The sequence below is a fragment of the Scyliorhinus torazame genome, chromosome 1, assembly GCF_047496885.1.
Source record: "Scyliorhinus torazame isolate Kashiwa2021f chromosome 1, sScyTor2.1, whole genome shotgun sequence".
NCBI lineage: Eukaryota > Metazoa > Chordata > Chondrichthyes > Carcharhiniformes > Scyliorhinidae > Scyliorhinus > Scyliorhinus torazame.
Window position 1 is genome coordinate 325,037,871 of NC_092707.1, and position 20,495 is coordinate 325,058,365.

The 20,495-nt window shown below is 49.1% G+C and overlaps 1 protein-coding gene across 3 annotated transcripts in view; it reads left to right on the forward strand.

Moving 5' to 3' along the window:
• hhipl2 (HHIP-like 2) overlaps positions 1-20,495 on the forward strand; it is a 98,837-nt gene that overhangs the window by 21,783 nt on the left and 56,559 nt on the right. For all 3 annotated transcript variants that reach the window (XM_072508284.1, XM_072508304.1, XM_072508293.1), the window contains exons 2-3: positions 14,957-15,609; positions 16,439-16,582. In XM_072508284.1, coding sequence (XP_072364385.1) covers positions 14,957-15,609; positions 16,439-16,582 — 797 coding nt within the window. The remainder of the gene's footprint in view (positions 1-14,956; positions 15,610-16,438; positions 16,583-20,495) is intronic.

The window sequence follows — 20,495 nt, forward strand, 5'->3', positions numbered from 1 at the left end:
GATAAGGTTCCCCACGGTAGGCTGTTGCAGAAAATACGGAGGCTGGGGATTGAGGGTGATTTAGAGATGTGGATCAGAAATTGGCTAGCTGAAAGAAGACAGAGGGTGGTGGTTGATGGGAAATGTTCAGAATGGAGTTCAGTTATAAGTGGCGTACCACAAGGATCTGTTCTGGGGCCGTTGCTGTTTGTCATTTTTATCAATGACCTAGAGGAGGGCGCAGAAGGGTGGGTGAGTAAATTTGCAGACAACACTAAAGTCGGTGGTGTTGTCGACAGTGCGGAAGGATGTAGCAGGTTACAGAGGGACATAGATAAGCTGCAGAGCTGGGCTGAGAGGTGGCAAATGGAGTTTAATGTAGAGAAGTGTGAGGTGATTCACTTTGGAAGGAATAACAGGAATGCGGAATATTTGGCTAATGGTAAAATTCTTGGAAGTGTGGATGAGCAGAGGGATCTCGGTGTCCATGCACATAGATCCCTGAAAGTTGCCACCCAGGTTGATAGGGTTGTGAAGAAGGCCTATGGAGTGTTGGCCTTTATTGGTAGAGGGATTGAGTTCCGGAGTCATGAGGTCATGTTGCAGCTGTACAAAACTCTTGTACGGCCGCATTTGGAATATTGCGTACAGTTCTGTTCACCGCATTATAGGAAGGACGTGGAAGATTTGGAGCGGGTGCAGAGGAGATTTACCAGGATGTTTCCTGGTATGGGGGCAAAATCTTATAAGGAAAGGCTGATGGAGTTGAGGTTGTTTTCGTTAGAGAGAAGAAGGTTAAGAGGAGACTTAATAGAGGCATACAAAATGATCAGGGGGTTAGATAGGGTGGACAGTGAGAGTCTTCTCCCGCTGATGGAAATGGCTAGCACGAGGGGACATAGCTTTAAACTGAGGGGTAATAGATATAGGACAGAGGTCAGAGGTCGGTTCTTTACGCAAAAAGTGGTGAGACCGTGGAATGCCCTACCTGCAACAGTAGTGAACTCGCCAACATTGAGGGCATTTAAAAGTTTATTGGATAAACATATGGATGATAATGGCATAGTGTAGGTTCGATGGCTTTTGTTTTGGTGCAACATCGTGGGCCGAAGGGCCTGTACTGCGCTGTATCGTTCTATGTTCTATGTTCTATCTCCTCGCCACTCGCCACCAGCGTCCCGGGGAATCGCTGGAAGAGCAGTTACGCGACCTCAAAGTCCTTGCATGAAGCTGCAATTACCAGGCCGTTACGGCTACTCAACATATGGACCTTGCCATCCGGGACACCTACGTGGCTGGAGTCAGGTCCAACTATGTGAGACAGCACCTACTCGAAAAGGGTGCCCGAGACCTGGAAGAGACGGGAAAATTAGCCTCCTCTCTGGAAGTAGCGTTCCAAAGCCTTAACACCTTCGCGTCCGATCACACGACCCCCTCGTGGACCCACGACCAAAGAATACCCCAGGCCTGTGCCGCGTGACTGCCCGCCCACCATGGGGGGCTACCCTGTTATTTCTGCGGCCAGCCACAACACCCCCGGCAGCGCTGCCCGGCCCGGAACGCGAACTGCAGCGACTGCGGGAGAAAAGGACATTTTGCTAAAGTTTGCCTGGCCAGGTCCAAAAACTCTAAATCGCAGGCCCGACCCTCAGACTCACAGACCCGCAGATCCCGCAGTGTGGCATCATGTCTGCCGGCTCCGCCCCTCCCGGACTCGTGTTGGCTGTGGGGACAGCCATCTTCCGGCCCGCACAGCATGTGCGTCTCACGGGGGTAACCATCTTGGCCATCCTCGCCCACAATGGCCGGCCACGTGCGATTCATGGGGGCCACCATCTTGGACACCATCTTCCTCACCGCCCAACACGTGCGACCGATGGGGGCCACCATCTTGGCCGCCATCTGCAACGCCGCCCGTCACGTGCGACCAATGGGGGCAGCCATCTTGAAACTGCCCCAGCACCTCCGACCACGCCGGCTACCCACAACCCAGTGCGGTCACCCTTGACCAGTCGCGACCCAAATACCTCCGGAGCTCTATGATGACCTGTTCGAGTAAACGGACACGAAACGCTCTGCCTCTTTGAATCCGGGAGCACAGAGAGCCTCATTCATCCAGACATGGTAAGACGCTGCTCGCTCCCAATCGTCCTGGCGCATCAAACCATCTCCCTCGCCTCCAGGTCACACTCGGTGCAGGTCCGGGGGTGCACGACCTCAACCCTCGCAATACAGAGCGCTGAGTACGCCAATTTTAAATGATATGTACTCCCCGACGTCTGTGCTCCTCTTCTATTGGGACTGGATTTCCAATGTAACCTCAGGAGCCTAACCCTGAAGTTCGGCGGGCCCCTACCCCCACTCACCATGTCGCTGTAGCCATCTGGGATGGTCCCGATTACAAAATGGACACTTGCAAAGAATGCAGGGAAAATTGATCAATGCTAAGAAACAAGCAGGTGCAAGCTCTGTCTATTGATTAGAACCTTAAACTCACAGACAGGACAGAAACTACCAAACAATCTACATACTAATGAGTCATCTCCAGGGACAAAAAGGAAACATTTAGATACACAATGTTAAGGCAGACTCCCTGGCGCCAGAAGAGGCTAAGACAAAGCAGACTGACAGTCACCAGGACACGCCCAGCGATCAGGGAACCACCCCTCTATTGGAGGAAAATCGATACAGATGATTGGGAAAGACCCAATTAGTTGAGGCCAAGTTCAAGGCCCGCCCAAAAGCACGCAAAGCCCTTTTTAGTATAAAAGGTATCCCCCAAGGGAGAACCGCCCTCCTTTGGCTTTGGCTCTCAGCGAAGAGAGAGACCTGCCCAGCAGCTGCACCAGACCAAGTAAGTCCCAAGTCAACGCACGCTATGAGATATACGCTCCTAGTTGCTACCCTGTAAACAGCTCAACCCAGCAGCCTCAGAACCGAGCAACGGCCATTGTTCCTCTGACTGAGTGGGCACCCGAAGCTAAGTATAGGCTTTTGTCATAGTGGTAGTTTAGTTTGTAGAGTTTATGCATGAGTAGATTTGACTGTGTGTAAATAAATGAGCATTGCTTTTGAACTTACTAACTGGTGTATCGAGTCATTGATCAGTATTCGGTTCTGAACCTTGTGGCGGTGTCGAAAGATACCTGCGACTCTTGAGCAAACGTAATTAAACAGCCAAATTAAGCGCCAACCAAAAGTTAGCAACATTTACTGGCGACATCTGACGGGACCCGACTTAGAAGTGGCCTAACCACTCCAAGAGAACCCAAAATTTGAATTGAGAATCCAGTTGGGAACAGAAAAACCACAAGCGTCAAAGCAGTACTGATCAAGCCTCTGAGATTCGGAAGTGTGTTACTGCATGCGTACTAACAGGGATATAAGGTAAACCTGAGAGATTTTGTTGCGTAAAACTGTCGGGGGTTTTGTAGGCCGGATATTAGCGTAAGCCGTACCCGTGTTTACATCAGCACTTTATCACCCACTGTTCCAAATTCAGTAGAGATCCTAGATAGAGGGAATGGCAATGAAGGCAATGGAACGCCTTATGAACCCCCAGGAATTCGAGGTCGCAGCGACCAGTAAAGTAGGACAGTGTCCCGTTTGGGAAGATGAGATCAGGAAATATCTCAAAGGGAAAGGATGGCCCCTTTGGAGTGAATTCTGCAATAATGAGGAAACAGGACCCGGGAGTATAGGTGGGAGAACCTGTCAGAGATCCACAAGAAGAGCTTAGGGAAAGCTCGCAAGCCGATGGCAATCGTGTCCTGTTTGGCACAATTGCGAGGCACAGTGGAGGTTGTTAGGACGCTCCATAGAGAGATAGAGGAGAGAGACAGAAGTAGTGAGGTAGACCTGAGTGAGGTAGAGAAAGAGAATCGAGATCTGAAAGAGCAGTTAGCAGCAAGGGACAGAGAGGTGGATGATGCCAAGTGGGCACATCAGTCTTGTCTCGCGCATTTGAACAGTTTTCAGACGCAATATGATAAGGCCTACCAGGACACGCAACGTGCGGTCTTGGTCGACAAGAAACAGAACAGCAAGTTGAGAAATTACAGAAACAGTGCAATGATTTAAAAGCAGCCCTACGAGCACTCCATACTTCCCCGACGGAACAAAGGCAGAGTTCCGTAGACCATGCAAAATGCCGGAAGCAAATTGCAGAATTGCAATCTCTGCTGTCCGTGCAAAATGGATTTCAGAGTACATTCGGACCCCAATTAGATCAAGAAAATGGCCCCGACTGGCAGGAATTGAACGAGACTGCCCATAGATACGTACATGGGACATGTACACAGGAAAAACCCCTGAAAAGGAAAGCGCCCCAACCGAACAGGCAAAACACACTCCCATGAATCTTGTAACCACACACCGCAGGGTCGCAGGAGAAGGAGAAGCAGATTTCCTTTATACAACCCCGTTAACCGTGACCCAATTACGGGACGGGTGTGGAAAAATTACACCGTTCCTTCCCACTTCAGACCCCCACCAATTTTTCGCGAAAGTCAGACAACAGGCAACCATGAACGGCCTGGACGAAAAGGAGCAAGTGAAGCTCACAGTTTTAAGCCTTGACCCTTCAGTCGTAGCAGCCCTTCCCGACCCACAGAATGTAGGAGGAGGCACACTCCAAGAGATGCACACAGCGATCCTTGATGCGATCGGCTTTAACAGAGGAGACCCCGTAGAAGGCCTAAATAAGTGTAGGCAAAAGAAGACTAAGCATCCCGCAGCATTTGTTGGACGTTTGTGGATTCACTTTACCACAATTTTTGGAGAGTTAGCCCGCCCCCATTGTCCCCAGATAATATGGCCAAATGGACCCGAACTCTAGTCTCCCATGCCACAGAAGCAGGACGAAAAGCTTGCGCAAATTATGACTCCTCAGATGAGGTCCACAATGAAAAATGGGTTTTGAAGAGATTGTCCCACGTTTGGGAGCAATCAATTGCAGGCAAAACCGCATTTATAACACCCGATGAAGAGCAGGTAGAAATGAACCCAGATAAAGCACACCAGAACCCCGCATGGGTAAATGAGGGCAGGAACAGCCAACCCCAGCCAAAACCTCAAGAATGTTATAATTATGGACAGCTAGGACACTTTGCACGAGAGTGCAATGCGCCCCAGAAGCAGCAGAGAAACCAACAGACAGGCACCCTAAACAAGAATAGGGCAAAGCTGATCCATAGCATTAGCACCCGTTCAGAGAGTACAGACATGAACGGCACCGTCTGACGGTGTTCGGGCTCCCCAACTTGGGTCTGCAACACCCTTTGGGACAAGTCCGGTAGACCAGTAGTAGCAGGCAAAGTCCAGGGACAACCAGTAGAATTTCTTTGGGACACAGCAGGGTCCCGCACCACACTCAATTCCTCCACAATGTTTCAGCGAGCCACGTAGCCCACAACAGACACCATTACACTCAGCGGCTTTACAGGCTATTTCCAACAGGGACACATCACAGCCCCTATAGCAATACAGATAGGGAACATCACGACTAAGCACCCCGTAGTTTTAGCTGATCTACCCCAGACAGCAGAACATATCCTTGGGATCGATTTCATGAGCTCCCATAATCTTTCTTTTGATCCAGTTAACAAGTGTGTTTGGAAAATGGCAAAGGCAGCACGAGCCCCCACCACGCTCACAGTAGGAGAGTACGTAAATAGGATTAGCTCAGTAGGAGACTTCTGGTTCGACCCTCGAGCCATTAGTGCAGACAAACAGGTTAGGGCAGTCCTGCAGGAACATAAAGCAGCATTTGCACAGCACAAGCACGACTGTGGCAGTTTGGCTTGCTTTGTGAACATTACAGTCCCGACCTTAAACCCCAGAAGCAGTACGGACTTCCCCAGGAAGCAGAGGGAGAAATCTCCAAAGTAATAGAGAGTTTGTTGGACCAAGGCATACTCAGATCAGTAGCCTCCACAAACAACGCACCGATTTGGCCCGTCAGGAAACCGGATGGATCATGGCGACTGACCATTGATTACCGGGAACTGAACAAAGTAACCCCAGCAGCAGCCACCACCGTAGCCACGAGTTCCGAGACCATGCTCAAACACTCCAGTTAAAAAAGTTTCGATTTTGGACATTAGTAATGGCTTTTGGTCCATTCCATTGGCTAAAGCGTGCCAGTACAAATTTGCCTTTACATTCCAAGGGCAACAGTACACGTGGACGTGCCTTCCACAAGGCTTCCACAACTCCCCCTCCATTTTCCACCAACAGCAGCCCGCCCCGATTGTCTGGTCCAGTATGTAGCTGACTTGTTACTACAGAGAGACACAAAGGGAGAGCACATTTCGCTTCTCGCCGAGCTCCGAGCACTCCTAAAAGAAATTGGTTATAAAGTCAACCCCAAGAAGGCCCAGATTCTGAAAGAAAAAGTGATTTACTTGGGAACAGTGATCACTCATGGTAAACGCGAGATCGAGCACAAGAGAATTGACTCGATCGTCAAATTGCCCCTTCCCCACAATGTCTCAGCCCTCCGGTCAGTTTTAGGACTGGTTGGTCACTGCCGAAACCATATTGATGGTTTTGCCACTAAAGCAGCGCCCCTTTCCGAACTTCTGAAGAAGAAGGCACCTTGGGAATGGCTTCCACAGCAGACAGATGCTGTGGACGCTTTAAAAAGAGCACTCAGCACAGCCCCCGCACTACAGGTCCCAGATCCATTTTCCCCATAGGCAATCGAAGTTGCAAGCACCGACCGAACCCTTTCAGCTGTGCTCCTCCAGGCACGCCACGACCCATTGCATACGCATCACGCATGTTAGACCCCGTGGAGCAAGGATTTTCTGCCTATGAAAGGCACCTGCTCGCAGTTTTTTGGGCGGTACAATATTTTGCCTACATTACAGGACTCAACCCCATCACCATCCTCACAGAACACACACTGACACAGCTATTGTTAGATGGCCGACTTAAAGATGGCACAGTCAGCCAAATCCGTGCAGTCCGTTGGACCCTTCTTTTACAGGGACGGGACATCACGGTAAAGAGAACCAAAACCCACACATTCCTTGCCGATAATTTGCAATATGCAGGCACCCCTCATGAATGTGAAATCATCACCACGAAACAGAACACAGGCCCATTTATTCACAAAACACCCCCCAGGAAAACAGGTAGTACACCCCAGAGACCCCAGCCCACAGACACGTGCGCACCCCTGAAGATATATGTGGATGGCCCATCCGCAGTGTTAAACGGAAAGAGAATTACCGGTTGCGGTATATATGTAGAGGACGCGCAGGGACACACCCTAGATGAAATTTCCTTAAAGTTGCCAGGACACTTAGGCTCGCAGGCAGCAGAGCTGGCAGCAATTGCATATATTGTAGACCACCCAGACTAATTCCCGACCCCAGCAGACATCTACTCAGACAGCTTGTATGTCTGTAATAGTTTGACAGAATTCCTACCACAGTACACGCAGTTCAGGTCTCACAGACCAACATTCAGGATTTAGCGAAGGCCCAGAAAGAGGACGAGAAACTGAGAGAAGTTTTAAAGGGAACCTTCCCAGCCCCCTACGACAAGTTTAAAAACTCAATCACCACACACGACGGTGTGATTTTAAAGGATGGCATTTATATAGTTCCCAGCCAGGACATGAACCAGATCATTTGTCGTTTCCATAACAATCATGGACACCAAGGAATTGAACCCACCCTAGCCCACCTCAGACCGTTTTGCTGGTGGCCTGATTTAAAAATGGATGTCACACACTACGTAGAGAATTGCTTAATCTGTGCCCATAACAATCCGGACAGATATGCGAAAAAGGCTCAACTTAGTCATACCCACCCCGTTAATGGACCCTGGACAAATCTCCAGATAGATTATATAGGACCCCTACCCCCGTGCAGAAATGATTACAAGTATGTGTTTGTGGTCATAGACACCTTCACAAAATGGGTGGAAGCATTTCCGTCAATAACTAATACGGCCAACAAAACGGCTAAAATATTAACACACATCTTTACAAGATGCCTCCCACGCAGTATAGAGTCCGACCAAAACTCCCATTTTACCGGACGTGTAATGAAAAACGTCCTCACAATTTTCGGCATTAGACAAAAGTTCCATATCGCATACCCCCAGTCAAGTGGTATTGTAGAACGAATGAGTAGGACATCGAAAGCCACCCTCAGGAAAATGGTACAGCAGAATAACAGCACCTGGGATTCAGTTCTCCCATTTGCGTTAATGTTTTTAAGAAACACGGTATCTACATCCTCAGGTCCCACCCCCACATCCTCATGACTGGACGCCCCATGAAAGGCACTGAGTATTTATTAGGACTGGATTTGGCCAGACCCGCAGTTACAGACCTCATGCATAAAAATGTGGTTACACAACTAGTACAGAACATAAAGGCAGCAGTGAGACTTGGAACCAGGAAGAAACAGAGCAAGGTTTGTTTCGACAAAACAGAACACGCCACTGAGTTTACAGTAGGGCAACAAGTTATGCTTTCCCTTTATAACCCCAGTTCATTCCTTTCCCCAAAATTTTCCGGACCGTACTGCATTTCGGACAAAGTCAGCCCCTCAGTATACAAAATAACCTATCCCAATGGTCAGTCTGCGTGGTTTCATATAAACCAGCTCAAGGCTTATGGCTCACAGAATAACCACACATACCACATCCTGCTCCCAGCAGCAGACGATCAGGCCCCGCCCACACATGATGCTTTCCTACCCTCCCCCAACCAGTCCAGCCCGCCCTCAGACACGACTTCAACTCCGCCCCCAGAGGCACGACTCCACCTCTCCCTTCCCTCAGCCAGCAGCGACAGCGACAGTGATAGCGATCACGACGACGATAGCCACAGCACACCACGTTACGACTATACCCCTGAACCAAGCCGCACTCCCAGCGAATCTGAGCATGATTCTACCGACCCATTTGAGATCACTTATATCAAAGCCCCTGACCCAGACCCACCGCCCGACGATTACGGATTGAAACCTAGTAGCTCCAACCTCGACACACGATTCTGGCACCGAGACAATTCGTTCAGGCTCATCCGGAATGATGAGATGGACCCCAATTCGCCCCAAGCAGCTTTAGCACGGGTACTACAGACAAGAGTTTGGCAGCCGGGAGAAGATGATGACTTCGAGTCTGACTCCCACCAACCAAATCCCTTTGCGACCCTGTTCGCTATTGAGCAGTGAGGTGTCCAGATGATGGAGAAAAAAGGAACCGATTGAGAGATACGGTGTCCTTTCTGATGGAACCTGCACCATGTTTATTGAATGTTTGTTCATTCGTGTTATCATTAAGTGTTGTTCGTAAACTCGAAAGTTTGCACGGCCCCACGTCACCACTCCTTTAACACACCCCTCCCCCAACTGTTAATGGAACAAGTTTGTCCCCAGACAATAGTTCAGAGGAACCAGTTTGTCAACAGAACACGACTCATAGTTGCTCTCCTAATTCGAGAGGCAGCCCCCCACGACGACCACATTCTTACCCGTTCTTGCCGGTTGATCAGGCAGCGGAGAAACGCCATTGGTCCCCGCCCTGCCTGAGAACCCCCCCCTCTGGTCAGCTACGCTTGGGTAGAGCACATACAGCATTGATCACAGGCCTACCCGGGGATTCCACCCATTTCTTACCCGTACGCACCCCATTTTGGCTCGTTAAGTTCAAAATTCTTTTGTTTGGTTTTGTAAACCCTGAGGTTGCTTCCCTATGCTATTTACATCCTCAAACACTGGGATGGTAAATCACACAGGCTGCGAGACGGCTCGCAGTACGGCAGTATTTTTCTTAGATGCCTCGTCAAAATATTTGGTTTAAAATTCTTTTTTTAAATGAGGGCGTCACAGATGGTGACCAATTATAAAGGGAAATTGGCAGTAAAGGACAGACAGACAGACATACGAGATCTTAAGCAAGAGAATAACAGAAATTATGCTTGTGTTCACAGAACTCGGAAACCCAGGAACCTCAGAGGAAGACAAAGAAGAAGTCCGACAAAGGTGAAGACAGCCTTCGTGTTCACATGGATCTTAGCGGGATCCCTTCAGTTGTGCGTGGGCACTACCCCCCTGACCCCTACCACACAAACCGTAAACGATTCTCACTCCTGTAATACACGGAACCCCGAGATAACTAGCCCAGCATCAGCTAGCAATACCCCGACCTGGTGTGATAGGTTTATCACCTGGTACTCACTCACATATGTAGTCGAAGCACTCTTAGTGCTGGCAATATTTTGCAGTGTCGTGCAAACGTTTAGAGTCAGGAAATGGCGAAGGAGAGCATATCGCTCTCGCACCCCGGTATACAGATTTAGGTCCCCCATTTTTGGATTTCACCAGACCCCTGAACCTATTGGGACGGATTAAAGAGCATCCATTTTGTTTAATGTATTCTATGGAATAAAGAGATGTGAACCTCTGTGTCTGACTGCCAGGCCAGAGAAATTTGTGTGCTGCTATTTTAACAGTTTAAGATGTACAGATTATTTTTGGATTGTTTGTATTTTTGGATTCTTTGAATGAGGATAGTTTATTGAGAATAGTTAGAGGTTCCAGTTTTTAAATTTTTCTGTAATGCATGTATTAATGTCATAGCGCCCCGTAGAGTTTTATGATAATGAATGTATTTAAAATGGTTTATGTAAAATTGTGTTGCATAGGATAGACAGTGTAGAGCCTAAGTATGGGTGCCATGGCTGGTCAGAGGATGAAGATGACATAGTAATGTGATCCTTCACGCTTCGTGTTGAGGATCACAAGGAGGGCGTGTAGCCATCTGGGATGGCCACGTCCCGATTACAAAATGGACACTTGCAAAGAATGCAGGGAAAATTGGACAATGCTAAGAAACAAGCAGGTGCAAGCTCTGTCTGTTGATTAGAACCTTAAACTCTCAGACAGGACAGGAACTACCAAACAATCTACATACTACTGAGCCATCTCTGGGGACAAAAGGGAAACATTTAGAAACACAATGTTAAGGCAGACTCCCTGGCGCCAGAAGAAGCTAAGACAAAGCAGACTGACAGTCGCCAGGACACGCCCAGCGATCAGGGAACCACCCCTCTATTGGAGGAAAATCGATACAGATGATTGGGAAAGACCCAATTAGTTGAGGCCAAGTTTAAGGCCCGCCCAAAAGCGCGCGAAGCCCTTTTTAGCATAAAAGGTATCCCCCAGGGGAGAAACGCTCTCCTTTGGCTTTGGCTCTCAGCGAAGAGAGAGACCAGCCCAGCAGCTACACCAGACCAAGTAAGTCCCAAGTCAACGCACGCTACGAGATAGATGTTCCTAGTTGCTACCCTGTAAACAGCTCAACCCAGCAGCCTCAGAACCGAGCAACGGCCATTGTTCCTCAGACTGAGTGGGCACCCAAAGCTAAGTATAGGCTTGAGTAAAAGTGGTAGCTTAGTTTGTAGAGTTTATGCATGAGTAGATTTGACTGTGTAAATAAATGAGCATTGCTTTTGAACTTACTAACTGGTGTATCGAGTCATTGATCAGTATTCGGTTCTGAACCTTGTGGCGGTGTCGAAAGATACCTGGCGACTCTTGAGCAAACATGATTAAACAGAGCCAAATTAAGAGCCAACCAAAAGTTAGCAACATTGCCTCGCGACCCTAAAGGTTGACCCTCCCCCGCTCTTCGCAAATCTCACCGCCGACTGCAAACCAGTCGCCACCAGAAGCAGGCGGTAGAGCATCCAGGACAGGACTTTCATCAGGTCTGAGGTCCAGCGACTCTTGCGGGAGGGAATCATCGAGGCCAGCAATAGCCCCTGGAGTTCACAGGTGATGGTCGTCAAGACCGGGGAAAAGAACCGGATGATTGTAGATTACAGCCAAACCATAAACCGGTACACGCACCTCGATGCGTATCCCCTTCCCCGGATCACAGACATGGTTAATCAGATCGCGCACTACCAGGTTTTCTCCACGGTGGATCTGAAGTCTGCGTACCACCAGCTCCCAATCCACCCGGGGGACCGCCACTACACAGCTTTTGAGGCAGACGGCCACCTCTTCCACTTCCTCAGCGTCTCCTTTCGCGTCACGAACGGGGTCTCGGTCTTCCAAAGAATGATGGACCGAATGGTGGACCAGTAGGGGCTGCGGGCCACATTTCCGTACTTGGACAACGTCACCATCTGCGGCCATGATCAGCAGGACCACGATGCCAACCTCCCGAGATTTCTCCAAACCGCCCGACCCCTTAACCTCACTCACAACAAGGAGAAATACGTTTTCCGCACAACCAGACTAGCCATCCCCGGCTATGTCATGGAAAAAGGAGTTCTAGGACCTGACCCCGACCGAATGCTCCCCCTCCTGCAACTCCCCCTTCCCCACTGCCCCAAGGCCCTGAAAAGGTGCCTTGGGTTATTTTCCTATTACGCCCAGTGGGTCCCCAACTTTGCGGACAAAGCCCGCCCACTAATCAAGGCCACCATCTTCCCACTGGCGGCTGAGGCCTGCCAGGCCTTCAGCTGCATCAAGGCGGATATCGCCAATGCCGCGATGCGCGCGGTGGATGTGTCCGTCCCTTTCCAGGTGGAGAGCGACGCATCAGAGGTTGCCCTTGCTGCTACCCTCAATCAGGCAGGCAGGCCAGTAGCGTTTTTTTCATGAACCCTCACCGAAAAGGAAGCCCAAGCCATCGTGGAAGCCGTGCGGCACTGGAGGCACTACCTCGCTAGTAGGAAGTTTACCCTCGTCACCGACCAATGATCGGTAGCCTTCATGTTCGATATTACGCTGCGGGACAAGATCAAGAATGATAAGATCTTGAGGTGGAGGATCGAACTCTCCACCTATAACTACGATATAGTATATCGTCCTGGGAAGCTCAACGAACCCCCAGATGCCCTGTCCCGCGGCACATGTGCCAGCGCACAAGATGACCTACTACGGGCTATCCACGATGACCTCTGCCACCCGGGGGTCACCCGGCTTCTCCACTACATCAAGGCCCGCAACCTGCCTTACTCCACTGAGGAGGTCAGAGCCATGACCAGGGACTGCCCGATCTGTGCGGAGTGTAAACCGCACTTCTATCGACCGGATAAGGCACCCCGGCCCTTTGAGCACCTCAGTATTGATTTCAAAGGGCCCCTCCCCTCCACCAACCGCAACACATATTTCCTCAACGTCATCAACGACTTCTCCCGCTTCCCCTTTGAAATCCCTTGCCCGACATGACCGCGGCCACCGTCATTAAAGCCCTGCATAGTGTCTTCACCCTGTTTGGTTTCCCCACGTACTGGGGCTCGTTCATCGTGACTGGGGCTCGTCGTTCATGAGCGACAAACTGCATCAGTACCTGCTGAATAAGGGCATCGCCTCAAGCAGGACTACCAGTTATAACCCCAGGGGAAATGGGCAGGCGGAGAGGGAGAGCGCGACGGTCTGGAAGACCGTCCTCCTGGCCCTATGGTCTAGGAATCTCTCAGTTCCCCACTGGCCGGAGGTCCTCCCCGACGAACTCCACTCTATTAGGTCCCAACTTCGCATGGCCACAAACGAGACCCCTCATGACCGCCTATTTGTTTCCCCCAGGAAATCCACCTCAGGGACCTCGCTTCCGTCCTGGCTGAAGACACCGGGCCCCGTCCTGCTCCGCAAACACGTCAGGAGCCATAAGTCCGACCCCCTGGTCGAGAGGGTCCAGCTCCTACACTCCAACCCCCATCACGCATACATCGAACACCCCGACGGCTGACAGGATATGGGGCGTCATTCTCCGCCGGCGGGAGTCTCCGTTTTGCCAGCGGCCCGGGGGCTTCCCGACAGCGTGGGGCTGCCCCACAATGGGAAACCCCATTGACCGGCCGGTGTAACGGAGACTCCAGCCGGCGGGTCGGGGCAGAAATGTGGCGGGGCGGGTAGGAGAATTTCGCCCATGGTCTCCCTCCGGGACCTGGCACCCGCAGGTTCCACTACCACCGCCACCCCACCTTACCCCGCCCAACCTACGCTGACCAGCGCCCCCGCCCCTACATGGCACCCGCATCCCCTCCCGCCCGCCATTCCCCCTTCACTGACCCACAGGAATGAAGCCCCAGAAGACACGCTCCCGGAATTCACGTCTGTGCCCGCACCGGCGACTTCCCTACGGATGCCAGCACGGCTGAGTTTGACGCCCAGGCCAGCTGCGATACCATAGCTTTGATGATCACAGCGCACATCCGTGTGCCAGGCAGGCTGAACGTATGAGCCCTTCACCCCCGCCGGACTTCATTTTTTTAACAGGTGGTGAATGTGATGAATGTATTGCTGTAACAATTCACCATGTATATTTCTGTCTTACGCTGTTGCCCATGTGGGCTCCACCTATGGACCATTGTAAGGTATTACCTATGATGTAGCATGTTGGGGCCCATGTGGGCTCCGCCCCTGGCTCCACCCCTTGAAGAGAGGTATAAGAGCAGTCGCCCTGTAGGCGGCTCCCAGTAACAGATCAGTCGCAGGCAGGCACTGTTCTAGTTGATTAAAGCCACAGTTTACTTCTACTCCTGCTTTTGTGTGAATTGATGGTCACATCAAATATGTGGTGAATGTATTGCTGTAACAATTCACCATGTGCATATCTGTATTACGCTGTTGCCCATGTGGGCTCCACCGATGGACCATTGTGAGGTATTACCTATGATGTAGGATGTTTGGGCCTGCGTGGGCTCCGCCCCTGGCTCCACCCCTTGAGGGGAGGTATAAGAGCCGTCGCCTTGTAGGCGGCTCCCACGAACAGATCAGACGCAGGCAGGCACTGTTCTAGTTGATTAAAGCCACAGTTTACTTCTACTCCTGGTTTCGTGTGAATTGATGGTTGCATCAATTTAAAGGTTTGATTACGTAAGACAGGTCTTTAACCTGGTGGCATTGTTTAAAATTATGTGAATACATTTTAGGATGCAAAGAGATTGAAGTGTCACTTTATGCTAGATTTTCAAATTGTTTTTGCTTCCTTACAGGAGTGTTCCCCTTATGCTGCCCACCTGTATGATGCAGAAGACCCTCTTACTCCTCTTAGAAAGATTCCAGGCCTCTGCTTCAACTACTGTTCAGAATTCCATCTAAACTGTCGCTCATCCATTCACCTATTGACCAAGGACAGACAGATGCAGGAGTCATGGGAAAGGGGCAGGGACTACTTTTGTAACCTGCTCCAGCTTCCTGACCCAGACTACTGCTTTCCTAACGTTCTGAAGAACACAGACCTAAACCAGAACCTGGGCTCAGTGGTGGAGGACCAACAGGGCTGTCTGCGTCTTTGTCTCCAAGAGATTGCCAATGGTTTAAAAAACCCTGTTCTTATGATTCACGCTAATGATGATACCCATCGTTTATTTGTAGCTGAGCAGCTTGGTTTTGTCTGGGTCTACTTGCCAGATGGCAGTCGACTGTCGGAGCCATTCCTTGACCTTACACGGCAAGTACTGACCACTCCTTGGGTTGGTGATGAGCGAGGATTGCTGGGACTGACCTTTCATCCAAAATTCAAAACAAATGGCAAATTTTATGTGTATTATTCCATCCTTACCAAAGGCAAGGTGGAAAAGGTTCGCGTCAGTGAATTGAAAATTTTATCTCATGATATGAACCAAGCAGATCTTTATTCTGAAAGGTAAAATTATAAACTATCAAATTCTTTACAAATGCATTCAATACATTGATACCATTTATATTTCGGGAAGAACATTATGAGCTTTCAAAGACTGTTTTATAATATCGACTGGCAGGGTTAGTTTAAAAATGGTCATTGCTGAATGCAAATTCAAAGCAACGCACAATTGCACATTGCAATGATCTGAATGAGCTGTCATTTGCGGATCAGGAAGAGCATGAGAAAGGTTGTGATTTGAAGCACGGTGGCGCAGTGGTTTGCATTGCTGCCTCATGGCGCCGAGGACCCGGGATCGATCCCGGCTCTGGGTCACTGTCCGTGTGGCGTTTGCACATTCCCTCCGTGACTGTGTGGATTTCACCCCCACAAACCCAAAAAGATGTGCAGGTTAGGTGGATTGGCCACGCTAAATTGCCCCTTAATTGGAAAAAAAAATGAAGTGTATAGTCTAAATTTTAAAAATTCAAAGTGAGAAATGTACATGTTTGGATTTCAGAAATGGTCGTGGCATTTAAGAGCAAAAATTTTACATAAGTAGAAGAAATTGATCTTTGCAATGGCATGTATGTTGGAGAGGAAGCTCAGACCATAATTGAGCAGTATGACAAGATCCTGCATCTTCAAGCATACCCTGGAGTGTCAATGAGGAAATACAGTGGAGTCAAGACCATGGGCACATAGATACTGATGTGAATTTCATCAACATTAAAAAAATAATTCAAGAAATAAATAGTTCAGAATTTTGTACCCAACAGAATCTTTGCATCCAACTTGCAAATCAAGCATATAATTGAAATTCAAAACATAACTTTTACAATGCCATCTACAGGTGTATATTGGAAATCGAAGAACCAGCAGCCAATCACAACGGTGGGCAAATTCTATTTGGCCTTGATGGTTTTCTCTACGTCTTTACTGGAGATGGTGGAAAAGCTGGAGATCCATTTGGCAAATTCGGAAATGCTCAAAACAAGTAAGTATGAATAAAAAGAGTTTGTTAAATGAAGTTTCCCAATTAAAACAATATAAACCTGTGATCAATAACTACAATGGCTGGTATTTAATACCCTCTCCTGAGTTGTGATTTGAGTCTGGAAGGACATTTAATTGAGTGGATTGGTGAGTGTGAGGGCCATGCCACATTCTCACCTTCACCCCATCATTATATCCATTGCAGGAAGGCCTATGTGCTACTGCACCCCCCACCCCCTCTGCCCTCTTCCTGCTGCTGCTTGTAGCAACCAAGCAGCAGGTTGGCTTGTCACCATGCGTAGAACCAGGGAACATGATAAAGAAACATTTGGAATTCCCTGCCCAGTGAAAAGGTGAAGTTACCTTGTTGAATGTTTTTAAGGCAAAGCGAGATACATTTTTCAACAGTAAAGGAATTAAGGGTTATGGTGAGTGGGCGGGTAAGCTGTGTCCACAAAAAGATCAGCCATGATCTTATTGAATGGCGGAGCAGGCTCGAGGGGCCAGATGGCCTACTCCTGCTCCTAGTTCTTATGTTCTTATTTTTATTTATTTTTTAAATTTAGAGTACCCAATTCATTTTTTCCAATTAAGGGGCAATTTAGCATGGCCAATCCACCTACCCTGCACATCTTTTGGGTTGTGAGGGCGAAACCCACGCAAACACGGGGAGAATGGGTAGCACAAGTGGATAGCACTGTGGCTTCACAGCACCAGGGTCTGTGCGGAGTCTGCACGTTCTCCCCGTGTCTGCGTAGGTTTCCTCCGTGTGCTCCGGTTTCCTCCCACAGTCCAAAGACGTGCTGGTTAGGTGGATTGGCTATGATAAATTGCCCTTCGTGACCAAAAAGGTTAGGAGGGGTTATTGGGTTATGGGGATAGGGTGGAAGTGAGGGTTTAAGTTGGTCAGTGCAGACTCGATGGGCCAAATGGCCTCCTTCTGCACTGTACGTTCTATGTTCTATGTAATGTGCAAACTCCACAGGGACAGTGACCCAGAGCCGGGATCGAACCTGAGACCTCGGCACCATGAGGCAGCTGTGCTGACCACTGCGCTACCGTGCTGCCCTGTTCTTATGTTCTTATGACCTCGTTCAAAGACTCTCAGTGCCTGTTCAAGGGACCCGGCATGGGGAGTGGAGAAGCCTCCCTAGAGTCACTGTCTGCCATTGCTGTTGAACCCAAGCAATCCTCTCCCCTGCGACTCTCACACGCAAAGCCCCTCCCACAATCACTTAACAATGGCCTGCATCACTCTGTGACATTGGGCCTCCAGTAGGTGTTATTCTGCCAGCAGCCACTGCTTCTTCACCAGTGTTTCTGAGCAAAAGATCTGCCAGACTGAGTGGCTGGCAGCCCCCGCCAGGTGAAAGTTCCCACCACTGGGGGAGTGTGCCCATCACATGGGGGGGGGGGGTGCCCACCATTGATCTCTCAACTACTTGCAGGCCTTCACAGAAGAAGCAGCACACTAGTTCCACAGCTGGGGGGTGAGACCCTGTCGCCTCCGTAATACTCCCCCCTCCCCGCCTATGTGCATTGTTCAATAGTATTAGAAGTGGTAATGTATATAGAAGACTAGAACAGGAACTGAGATAACTATAGAGTTCAAGGGTGGGATTTTACTATTTCCTGGATATCTGCCCCCAACCCCCTGCCCCAGCAAGTAAATGAGTGGAGAGCCCATCCCCATTCAAACAGGCTGCCCCATAGTCGGTTAACACTCAGAAATGTGATAATAGGACCAGGACAAGACTTCCACCCCCATTCACCAGAACATTTGCACCAGAAGATCCTGGACCAGATCCCAACATTTGATAGGATGCCAGACAGAAACCCCAATATTTTATTTTATTTGTCACACTGTGAGGAAAGGATCCTTCACTCGAGGAGTGATTCCATGCAAATATAGCGATATGGTATATTGAAATACACTTTATTATTAACACAGGATTAAATTAACTTTAACATCATAAAGGAATAGCTTACAATTGCTAGTTAAACAATGCTTAACAATGAAAATGAAACACTAATTTCTAACTACTATATTTTATTTCCACTCAAGCAAATCCCATCACAGAGCAAACTCCACTTTACAGTCAACAAACACAGGGTTACCAGCAGCCACTGCCCCTTCACCAGTGTTTCTGAGCAAAAGATCTGCCAGACTGAGCGGCTGGCAGCTCAGGTGAAAGTTCCCACCACTGGGGTCATGATCGGTGGGGGGGGGGGGGGGGGATGGCGGGGTGTGCCCACCACAGGAGGGGTGTGCCCACCACTGACCTCTCAATTGCTTGCAGCCCTTCGCAGAAGAAACAGCACAGAATACAGTTCCTTTTGACAGACTGATTGAAGACGGAGATAAATCCTTCAGGAACCAGCTAGCAGATTCTTGCCTGTATCAAACTATTGTTTAATATCTCAGCATTTGGCAAAAAAGTTGCTTGTCTGTTCACATCCCCAAACTAAACTGTTTTTTTCAAGGTTCTCGTCATTAACTACATCATCTTACTAAAGATAAGCACAATGTCCTTAATTATGTACTTATTGGAAAACCTTCTTTAAATAAACAAACTTCCATCAACTCAACTTCAGGTAAACAATATACATGGTTGGAATGAATGATGATTTAATTTTTTACGATGCTTTAATTGCACCTCTGCAGCCAAAAAGCCTGATTGTCTTTTAAACCAGCAGATGCATACACACACCAACCCAGGCTCTTAACCCTTTACTGCACCAAATACATATAATACAATTTACATCTGAAATTCATCACAACACCCAGTGGCAAGTTGACACTTATTGCAATATAAGACCATATGACATAGGAGCAGAATTAGACCACTCGGCCCATCGAGTCTGCTCCGCCATTCAATCATGGATGATATTTTTCTCATCCCCATTCTCCTGCCTTCTCCCCATAATCCCTGGTGTGCTTATTAATCAAGAACCCATCCAGCTCTGTCTTAAAGATACTCAGTGATTTGGCCTCCACGGCCTCCTGCGCCAAAGAGTTCCACAGATTCACCACCCTCTGGCTGAAGAAATTCCTCCTCATCTCTGTTTTAAAGGATCGTCCCTTTAGTCTGAGATGGTGTCCTCTGGTTCGAGTTTTTCCTACAAATGGAAACATCCTCTCCACATCCACTCTATCCAGGCCTCTCAGTATTCTGTAACTTTCAATAAGGTCCCCCCTCATCCTTCTAAACTCCAACGAGCACAGACGCAGAGTCCTCAACCGTTCCTCATACGAACATAGAACATACAGTGCAGAAGGAGGCCATTCGGCCCATCGAGTCTGCACCGACCCAATTAAGCCCTCACTTCCACCCTATCCCCGTAGCCCAATAACCCCTCCTAACCTTTTTGTTAACTAAGGGCAATTTATCATGGCCAGTCCACCTAACCTGCACTTCTTTGGACTGTGGGAAGAAACCGGAGCACCCGGAGGAAACCCACGCAGACACGGGGAGAACGTGCAGACTCCGCACAGACAGTGACCCAGCAGGGAATCGAAACTAGGACCCTGGCGCTGTGAAGCAACTGTGCTATCCACTTGTGCTATCGTGCTGCCCTTGTGCTACCGTGCTGCCTGGCAAGCTCTTGATTCCAGGGATCCTTCTTGTGAACCTCCTCTGGAACTTTCCAAGGCCAGCACACCCTTCCTTAGATACAGGGCCCATAATTGCTCACAATACTCCAAATGGGGTCTGACCAGAGCCTTATACAGCCTCAGAAGTACATCCCTGCTCTTGTATTGTAGCCCTCTCGACATGAATGCTAACATTGCTTTTGCCTTCTTAACTGCCGATTGAACCTGCTCGTTAACCTTAAGAGAATCGTGAACAAGGACTCCCAAGTCCCTTCGTGCTTCTGATTTCCTAAGCATTTCCCCATTTAGAAAATAGTCT